At 46.4% G+C, this 11,188-nt stretch overlaps 1 protein-coding gene across 1 annotated transcript in view; it reads left to right on the top strand.

The window, feature by feature from the left end:
* Positions 1-10,554, top strand: part of foxo3b (forkhead box O3b) — a 48,147-nt gene extending 37,593 nt beyond the window's left edge. The window contains exons 3-4 of the mRNA XM_079526718.1: positions 5,019-6,495; positions 6,789-10,554. Of these exons, the coding sequence (XP_079382844.1) occupies positions 5,019-6,464 (1,446 nt within the window). The 3' untranslated portion in view covers positions 6,465-6,495; positions 6,789-10,554. The remainder of the gene's footprint in view (positions 1-5,018; positions 6,496-6,788) is intronic.
* The last annotated feature ends 634 nt before the right edge of the window (positions 10,555-11,188 follow it).

Genomic DNA, 11,188 nt, shown 5'->3' with positions numbered 1-11,188 from the left:
GTTGCTGACAGTGATTAATTGTTCCCACATGTTGCTGACGGACAAAAAGGCCTCTGTGTTCCTGAGCTCTGGCTGCAGCTGGTGTGTCCACACACACACACACACACACACACACACACACACACACACACACACACACACACACACACACACACACACACAGCTGGCCTCTGCATTTAAGACAGTGAGGTAAAAGGGGCGCTGGGAGGATCCTTCACTAGCAAGAGTGAGATGGAGAGGACACGCTACAAAAAGAAACACCCACCCGAACAAACAGAGGAAAAACAGTAGAACTGAGAGAGAGAGAGTGAGCGAGTGAGTGAGTGAGTGAGTGAGCGAGCGTGCGTGCGTGCGTGCGTGCGTGCGTGCGTGCGTGCGTGCGTGCGTGCGTGCGTGCGTGCGTGCGTGCGTGCGTGCGTGCGTGCGTGCGTGTGTGCATTAAATGGTAACTGGGCAGGAAAGAGAGCAATATCAGTGTTGTTATCCCCTTGCCTCCAGCTCTGTGTGCACGCGTGTATATGCGTCCTGAAAAGTGAGCATTCCTACAGCTACCAGCCAGAGGAGGGGGTTATGAATCAGGGCTGCTGTCTCGGTGAGCTGTTTTTCTTAATAGACTTCAGGAACTACCCAGAAGACAAGTCAGTGTAGTAAACACAGTCCACTCCCTCTGTAGTGTTCTACACGCATGCACGTACGCACACACGCACGCACGCACACACGCACGCACGCACGCAAGCACACACACACACACACATTCGCGCACACACACACGTGCAAGCGTACACACACACACACATGGGTTAATATTCTTGCTGTTGACGAGTCAGCCTGAACAGGTGAATCCAATTAGAAGCTGGATAATCCCGCCTAAATTGATTTTCAGTAATAATGTAACTCTGAGAGAGTACACATGTCATTTGGGTGCATGTGTGTGTATATTCTCGGAGTTCAATGAGGAGACTGTTCCTAGAATATACTGTGAAAGCCTCCAGAGACCAGAGATATCATCAATCTAGTATATTTCTTCTTCTGAAAAGGAGGCTGATGTAAAGGAATCCATCCCTCCCGATGGATTCACGGTCATCAGACATAATTACTTTGTTTCCCCTTCGTCACCGTCATACGCTTTTTTCTCTCTCATTTTTGCACCCTCCTTCCATCTTGGAAAAAGAAACAGTATAGCAGGAGTTCCCAAACCTTTTCATCTGGGACCCAAAAGTCTGCTAGTCGAAACTGGTCAGCGTCTAGTGTAATTTTATTACTTTTAACACTTAGACTGCGGCCGTGTGGCCACAAGTGGTAAATAGCTTGCGCGGGGCCAGAATTGGGGAGATTACTACTCAAGTACTTCCGTTTCCCCCGCTCATAGACTTCCATTGTAAGAAAAGGCTAATTCTTGAGAAACGTTTATATTTCAATCTGAAATCAAATCCGAACCTCAGATGTCTGATCAGCACAACGGACAGTGATGTAGTCAGTAGTCGGACAGTAGTCTACACATGCGTGAGCACGTTCCGTGCGTGTGAGGGTGAGCAAGGAGTTGCCTAGCAACCCGCTCAGGGCTAAAAGTTGTTTTTTTAACGCCATTTCAGATCCATATAAAGCGATATAAAACGTATATACGTCAATTGCAGAGAATGTGTTTTAATATGTAGTAGCCCTGTCACGGTTACTCAGACTATTGGGTTTAGTTGACTATTAAAAAAAAGTGTGGATTTGTTGATATAGTTTATCAAAAATGTACTAAAACTATCACAAAAAAACTTGATTATTCAATTAACCCACATGGGCAAAATTAAGTCAGTTAGAGGTTTGTTTTCGTTTTTGTTTAATTTCCCAGTCCTCTACTCCCACCGCTATTTACTGTACATGGTTAGGGCAGCTGGAAGTATTTAAGTGTTTTTTTTGTCTAATAAAACAGCCTTATGTCATGCCTCCAGAAATGCTGGTGTAAGGAAGGTAAACACTGTTCCCCATGGTATTTCTTAAGGGTGATTTATGCTTAGTTGCACACCGGTGTCACGCACCGAAAATCTCTGATCTACAAACTCACAACATGTCACAACCATGTAGCGCCCTGCCTTCATACTGCACGTTCATGTCAGTTAATACACACACACACACACACACACACACACACACACACACACACACACACACACACACACACACACACACACACACACACTGTAGAATCCTGAGTGTTCATTTAACAGTAGCTCTGAGGATGAACCAATGGATAATTTAACACTGGAAATATCTGCTGATATGCACACAGCACTGCGTGCAAAAAAAGAACAATTTGCATTCACAGTCATGAGCCATTCAGGAGCCTGTGAATGCAAACAGAAGTCATGTATAACTACAAAACGTGTGCATGCGCACTATAGGAGGTCATCCGTAAGTTCAGTGTGTGAGATTCCTTCTTCTGCCCACGTGAGAACCCTCTGCAGACGCAACCTTTGCCCGCCATTTTCCCCCTTGGACCGTCTGTGACCAGAATAACAGTCCAGGCCGAATCGACCATAAACTATAGCCCTGGGCAATCCAAAGACGAGGCTGGTTAGTGGAAAACAATATCACGACTCCCAACGAAAAACCCCAAATGACTTTGGCTCGCCATCGATTCGAGTCTGAGGAATCTGCCCCGTTTTCGGTGAGGGAAAACATCGCACATATGGGTGGGGGGGGGTTGAGCCGATGGTAAAATAAGTGCATGTTTCGCATGGCGGTTGGATTGTTTATATGGGAGGATAAGGATATAGCAAAGCCTCAGTGTCCCCAGGGGGCCCACACGGACCATGTGTTTCACGAACAACAGCCTTGGAGGAAGACTAGCAGGGAGGAGGACGGCACATTATAATAATGGTGTATGTTTATGTAATTCTCTAGTACAATATGTTTGCCAAAACTGTAATATGATGATAGTTTTTCTTAAGTTCAGCTCAGAAACAGGGGTGTGTTTTTGGTTGACCAATCACAGTATAATCCGACGGTCTCCGTGCTTTGAGCTTATAGATCTCCTATTTTTTTTGTCAAATGTTCCTCGGAATGGGCATGCTGGGGTTCAAGTGGCTAACCTGCTACGCTAGCACTTGAAGAGGCTGTTATTGTAGTTAGGAGGCGAGGCCATCTGTAGCTGTTGGAGAGTGGGAGGCAAACCATTACAATGTGTCAACTGACAATGCTCTTTTTATCTATATCCGTGAATTCATACATGAGAATTTGATGGTCTTTGTGTTTGTGTGGGTGTTTTGACATGTGTGTGTGTACCCATCATTATTACACTGTCATATAGTGGCCCATGGTATGAAATCATGACAGCTCAATCAACCAGATGGCCGCTTGTGCGTGCGTGCGTGCGTGCGTGCGTGCGTGCGTGCGTGCGTGCGTGCGTGCGTGCATGTACGTGTGTATTGGTGGGTCCAGAAGGACATGCAACATGGCTGTTATTTACTGTAGTAAGTAGGAGTTTCGAGTCTAATAGTTGGTGTTATGGAGACTGTTCCTCATTCCAACACTCTTTCATGGAACACTCAATCCAGTCCCTTCATGGTTCAAATCCAGCACGCTAATCTATCATTTAAAACACTGGGATAATTAAAAGGCACCCGGGGTAATGGGGATAGACACGTGTCACAACATAACATCAGGTCGTAAAACACGAAGAGGCAATTGGGCTTTTGTGACCAATGTAATTTTCCATATGCTGTAAATGTGACCCAGCCCTGTGACATCAGTCTTAACTCCCTGTTGATTCCTGAATGACCTGTCGCACCCACAAAACAAGACAACCTTGCTCGTACGACTTCCCTGCCCTCTGTCTATATCCAATCCTTCTACAGCCTTAGTGCAATATACTGTAACATCTTGCAATCCAGTATTCATTTGCTTAGAATGACCTAATGAAGATATGGGCTTGCTAAAACACTCAAGCCCTATTTAAAACTCACAACTTTATAGCTCACAACTGTAAACCAGCTGTTCTAGCTGCAGGTTTTTGAAAAGTATATGCATTTTGGCCTATATTAATGATAATGACATTGAACTTGAAAGCGGATAAAATAAAGATGTCTCTTTGGAGGTTACTTCTTACATTGTAACCGAATCCTCCAGTCCATGCAAAGACACATTTCTAGCTGTCACATTATGATTCTTATCTGAGCTTAGATTTAGACAATACGCCCAGGTGATACATTTCAGAGTGGAAAAGCACATGCTCAACCTGATAAATCATTGTCTGAAAAACCTGCAGCGGGATCAACAAGTGTTGCCGTAACGGGAGGCATTCCACTGCAGTTGGGGATTGGGCTGTGCATAGTGTATGCTCTGTTCTATAAACAAAACAGTCATAAGAAAGGCACCTCAGCCTTTCTTTGTTTGAGAACCCGTTTCCCCGCAATGAGTCTCCTGGGTGCTCCACATGAAGAAGCCCAGGGCTGATCAATAAACACCAGCAGTGACTCACACACGCATACAGACACACGATATGACACAGGCTTCAAAACACGCAGCTTACGCAACTCCGCAAGGGGGTCCTTTTGTATGTGTCATTCATAATCGAGCAGGGCTGCTTTGTTTCACCACCAACACACTCGCTCGTTTTCTCCATCTCTCTCTCACACACGCACACACATTCACAAACATAAAGCCAGCTACAATGGGAATAGCAGCGACACACCATGTACTGTATGTTTTCAGTCTTTCTGTCATGGAATTAATGAATGAACAAGAACAATTTGGTCTGGTGTATTGCTTTTACAGCACTACAGTTGTTGCCAAGAGCAGCAATTTATCATGCTGCTTAATCATTATCCCCAACTCAGTGGGTGGTTTATTAATCAATACCCTTGGACTTAATGAGAGCTATTCTTTGAATGGTACATTAGTAAATGCACAAGAATAGAACCGATCAATATTAATGACAGGCTATTGTAAGAGCAGTTGTTACAAAATGATTTTGTACACACGACTTACACAGTTCTCTCTCTCTCTCTGTCCCGCTTTTCCCCTGACAGAACTCCATCCGGCACAACCTGTCCCTGCACAGCCGTTTCATCCGCGTCCAAAACGAGGGAACGGGGAAGAGTTCCTGGTGGATGATCAACCCGGAGGGCGGGAAGGGCGGCAAGGCCCCGCGGCGGCGTGCCGTCTCCATGGACAACAGCAACAACAAGTACACCAAGTCTGCCCGGGGCCGCGCTGCCAAGAAGAAGGCTGCCCTGCAGGCCGCGGCGGCTGCGTCCGGGGAAGGGGGCGGAGACAGCCCCTCAGGGCTGTCCAAGTGGCCTGGCAGTCCCACGTCACGCAGCAGCGAGGAGCTTGACACTTGGACAGACTTTCGCTCCCGCACAAACTCCAACGCCAGCACGCTGAGTGGCCGCCTCTCGCCCATCTTGGCCAACCCTGAGCTGGACGAAGTGCCCGACGACGAGCCCCCACTTTCGCCCATGCTCTACTCCAGCCCCGGCCGAGCGCTGTCTCCCGGCAGCGCTCCCGTCACGATCAGCGTAAAGGCCCCGCCGGCCGAGTTGCCTCGCCTGGCGGACCTGGCAGGTACCATGAACCTGAATGAAGGACTGACCGATGACCTGATGGATGAGTTGCTGGATAACATCAACCTGGTGGACTCCGTTCCGGGACCGGCCGCCTCCAGGGGTTCCTCAGGGTTCATTTTCGGGACCAAACCCAATGGGCTTGGCTCGCCTACTTCCACCTCGCCTCCCTCCACCACCTCTCCCTCCAACGGTGGAGGCAATGGCTACAGTAACTCCATCTTCGGGCCCCACCCAGCGGCCTCCTCTCTGCGTCCGTCCCCCATGCAGACCATCCAGGAGAACAAGCAGACGTCGTTCTCCAGCATCTCCCGCTTCGGCAGCCAGACACTGCAGGACCTGCTCAACTCCGACGGCCACAGTCACAGTGACGTCATGATGACCCAGTCTGACCCGCTGATGTCTCAGGCCAGCGCCGCCGCCATCATCTCTCAGAACTCTCGCCGAAGCCTCATGCTTCGCAGTGACCCCATGATGTCCTTCGGGAGCACCGGAGGCGGTCAGGGAGTCCAGGGGGGGCTGCTGCTGCACACGAACAACCACAACCAGAGTGCACTGAGGTCCTTGAACGGGGGCTTCAGCCTCAACGAGGCTAACGCCCTGGCCAACGCCAAGCAGCAGCTCCTGCACTCCCCGCTGGGCAGTAATGGCTCTTCTTCCATGCAAATCGACTCGTCCATCTTCCTAAACGGGACGGCGGGCAGTGGCGGGGGGATCTGCCCAGACCGCTTCCCCGCCGACCTGGACCTGGACATGTTCAATGGCAGCCTGGAGTGTGACATGGACTCCATCATCAGGAATGAGCTGATGGACGCAGAGGGTTTGGACTTTAACTTTGAGTCTCTAGCCAACATGAACGGTGTTGGCAACTTCACCACCAGCAAGCAGGGTACCTGGGTACCTGGTTGAGAGGCCCTCATCCCAGGAAGAAGCAGAACAGGTGTGTATGGCGTGGCATGTGTGTGTGTGCGTGTGCGTGTGCGTGTGCGTGTGTGTGTGTGTGTGTGTGTGTGTGTGTGTGTGTGTGTGTGTGTGTGTGTGCTCACGTGTGCCTGCTTGTGTTTACATTAAGTTATACAAACCATTTCCAGTGACTTGTAAAAAGTACATGGGTGATGTTTTCTGTAATAGTAATAGGACATTCAGATGGAAATCCTGGAAATCAGGACAGGAGAAAGAAACAGGATTTTGCTAATGACAATGACAATTCTGTTATTATCGTTGTCTCCCCAGGTCCGAACTGTAGTGCAAGAGGAGATACAGACACACAACGTCCTTTTTTTGCCAAACCTGCCATCAGCACAACGTGAAACACAAACCCTCTGTTTACAGAAGACTAACCTGTTCGAGAGCTTTACCGTGGCTCCCACACTGACGATGAACCATGAAACTATTTGACAAACTCTGTAGCCGCAGAACGTCGGCCCTCAAAGCCTCCTGTAAAAACACCACAAAAGAACTGATCTCAGAATTATGCAAGGTTCCCTTTGACAACCAGTTGGACAGCGTGTATCGATTGCAAACAGATCATTGGACAGACTTTGAGGTGAAAGGCAAGGACTGAAAGGCAAAGCGTGCCGGTGCAGTTGTCGCGAAGAAGAAGAAAAGAAGACAAAATGTAAAATGATAAACAAACAAACGTGATGTGATGTAAATCTAATCCAGTGCTTTTCTGGGATGTGTTATGTTTTGCGAAACTTCCCCTCTGGTTTCGTTCTGTGATTTTAAATGTTCAATGTTTGTTTTTGAACTTCCTGTTTTTATCATTACTTGTTTCTGCATCACACAGGTCTGTGTAAAAAGTATTGATGTATTGACAAAAAAGGAAAGAGAGGGTGAAGAGTGATATTGCACTCATGGAGCACTCAACACATGCATACAACATGCACACACACTGACACCCCCACATTGTGCCCCCCAAATTACAAAGCCCTTATAAGTTCTGATTTTAATAACATAATTCCATGCACTTCAATTTTTTGTTGTATCTTATGACTTGCTTGATTAGCTCCAATAATTATTAATTATGGTATATTTGGAAATGACAATACAATTAGCCGAATACTATAGAAAGATTTCTATCATTTGTGTGTATCTAACTGTAAAGAAAAGAAAACTGTCAAAAGAATAAAATGTATTTCATGGATATTTTGTATAGTATGGGGGGGCAGCATGGATTTCAAACAAGTCCAAGAAGGAGGGGAAACAAGCTTTCTTTAGCTTTGGTTGGGTTCTGTCGAGGTCGTATAGCACAGCATAGTATGTAGCCAAAATAAATACCTGTGTCCTAGGTTTGTGAACATTTCCACACCACAACAGGTGCTATGTAAACAGTGTTGAATTCTGTCCTGAGAACGAGCCGTGCATCTTTCTTTATTTTTTTATTTTTTACTCGCAGCCTGCAGAGCCCAAAGCTGAAGCCACAATTGTAGCATGGCGAGGTGGAATCTATAGGCTGGGAATGAAGCTATACACTATAGGCTCGTCCCTCTAGAAGCCATTTTGTTTTTTCAAGCAAAAACAATAAGCTATCTGTGTATATTGCCAAATTACTTGAAACAGACAGTAGGAGATGCTGGCAGCCAAATCACACACACGCACGCACACACAAGCGTGCACGCGCGCAACCCACGCGCTTATACATTACACGCACGCACGCACGCACACACGCACACATTATGTAGAGAAATATAACAGCAGGGATATGTGTTTAACTCTGCTGTTTTGTTGTTGTGAGTTTGTGGGGCTTGTTATGCATATACAGCAAACACTCAGGGGGAAGAAGACAGAGGTCGCCCCTTCCAAGTAACACCAAGTTCCCATTTTGATGGTATTTAAAAACATTTGTTGGCAAAACAATAACGCTTGTGTTGTGAACTTGTAACCTGTGAACTGTTGACCATTGCGATGAAGAGGAGGGAAGACGAAGGACAAGTCAGAATCTAGGCTCTTTGCTCGGGTCCGTTCGCTCGGTCCGTCATTTTGTTACACGCGCGCATGCGCGCGCACACACACACACACACACACACACACACACACACACACACACGCACACACATCCCTCGTGAATGTGCCTGGTGCTCCTCCAGGTTTACACCTCCTGTATCTCTCAAGCGCATGTGTGTGTGTGGCGTGCGTGCGTGCGCGTGGCGCGCATGCGTGTGTGCGTGCGTGCGTGCGTGCGTGTGTATTGTAGGTGTTGAACTATACAAGTTTTTGGTCACTATCCCTCGTGGTGCATACAGCACAACCTTCTGTATGCATGTATGTATTTATGCATTTATGAATCATTATGAATGGTGTGAAATGCATATATACTCACTCTATGTCCTTATATACTCATGTAGTGTACTTGACCCCTTGGCTTTTTGTTACCTCGAAGGATACCTCGGGAGGTAAGAGTCAAAGAGAGGATAAATGATGCAACTTGCCGAGTGGAAGGAAAGCATTGTTACCAGCATTGTTTGGTTGTTGAACCAGATTTGTTTCTTTTTTTTTTTAAATGGTGGCCGGCCAGTGTCGTCGTAGCCTCTGGAAAAGCCTGGTACCCCTTCTGTGTCTGGGGGTAGCTATACGTAAAAAAAGGGCTACCCTGCTGTGTAAAATAGTGTACAGACATGTGTATATCACTTTGAGGCCAGTGCGTGTGCGTGTGCGTGTGCGCGTGCGTGCGTGCGTGCGTGCATGGTTGGTCAGAATGATCTACACTAGGACTGTGCAACTTGAGCTTTAGTGCATGATCTGGCTGTACCCCCTTACTCTTTGCAAAGGTCCCCAGGCCTCAACAGGAATTGTAATACGGAGGCCACCCTGTGTCCTTGGAAGCATAGTCATGAACATAGAGCCCCAACGCAGTGCTGCTTAGTTATCCCCTTCTAAAATCAGGGCTGACAGATGCACTGCATGCACCATTGCCCCACCTTTCTGTGGGTTTATCATTATGAGTGTATGTATGTATGTATGTACCATGTACGTACTCTATACTGTATCTTGATGCAGACATGGGAGAAAGCCTCCCAATGGACTGATCGTTACCTTCATGGGTGGGTTAATGTCCCAGTCCTTTCAGCAGGGAGGAGGTGCTTATCCATGATGACATGGATCAATTATCATCTGGCCAGGAGCTGGACTTTTGTATACCTAGACGAACCCAGGAAGCTTCTAGAGCTGAATTGTGCATTGTCGCATTCCTGTTGTTGATGTTGACATAGCAAAGTATTTCAACTGATCTGCACTGACTGTAGAAAATATTGGGAACATTTCCTCTTTCCCTGGGAAGCAAAGTTATAATCCTTTATTGTTTGACTGAATTCATCTGCATCCACTTCAGTCGCAAAAGAACAGCGTAGACAAGTGGATGAAAGAGGAACTTCTAAGCCTTCATAAAACCGAGATAAGGATTGTGCAACAGGTGTTAACACTCAATATTAGGGATTTGTTCCTTATATTTTGTACTCCATATGTAGACTATTATGGGGGTTAGTTAGTTTACAAATAGTCGTCCACACATGCACTCACTGCTAACGGCTTCATTCAGGGAGAGAACTCATTATCAGAAGTCGGAAGACTCGTCTCATGCCCAACACACACACACACACACACACACACACACACACACGCACACACATAAACCCACAAAACCCCATGTCGGACATTTTACACGGGAAAAGCAAAAAAAAGCTAAGCAAAAAAGAAAACTAAAAAAAACTAAACGAAGAAACGTACCACTAGATACCTTTGTCACTTCCTGGAGCTCTGTCTTTCATCCTCTTCTCCTGAGCCCTTCCATCCTCTGTTGGTGCCCCAGCCCAGCCCCCTTCATGTGCCCTCATGTCATCTCTGAACCCTTGCCCTCTGAACTTAACCCTTTAGTAATCTTGCTTCTTCTCGACTTCTCGATGTTAGTGGGTATTTTTCCTGTGTATTCCATTTTGAATTGTAATCTAGTTTGTATAAGAAATGGTGCGCATGTAAATAAAGCTTGGTGAGGCTCCACAAACTTTCTGTGTTGTTGTCTCTTCCATTATTTGATCATGACTCATTTTATAGCGCTACAAAATAGATGTTTAATGCGTAAGTTGTATTTGTATGAATATGTAAGTAAGTACATTTTATTTATAAAGCACCTTTCTTAACAAGGTTACAAAGGGCTGTACAATGAACACAATAAAATCAATCAAAATTACAACAGGACAGTGTACAACAACAAACAATAAGAACACTTAATCAAGAAGGTCAAATAAAATCAGGAAAATGTTTACGAAATAAAAACGTTTTCAACAAACTCATAAACATATTGACAGACTCAGCATTTTTTAAAGTGCAAGGCAGGGCGTTCCATAATGTAGGTGCAACTACTGCAAAAGCACGGTCACCCTTTGTCTTTCGCTTAGTCCCAGGAACTATTAGGAGGCCTTTGTCAGAGGACCGCAGGGATCTCACATTGACCTTGGGGGGCAGAAGATCAGTAATGTAGGGTGGGGCCAGTCCATGTAGGGCTTTAAAAGTAGTTCAAAGGATTTTAAAATCTATTCTAGCCTTGATGGGCAGCCAATGGAGTGTGGCTAACACCGGGGTGATATTTGCTCGACGGTTGGTGTTGGTGAGAATTCTGGCTGCTGTGTTCTGTACAA

Source organism: Electrona antarctica (genome assembly GCF_951216825.1).
Source record: "Electrona antarctica genome assembly, chromosome: 17".
NCBI lineage: Eukaryota > Metazoa > Chordata > Actinopteri > Myctophiformes > Myctophidae > Electrona > Electrona antarctica.
This window is presented reverse-complemented; position numbering and strand designations above follow the sequence as displayed.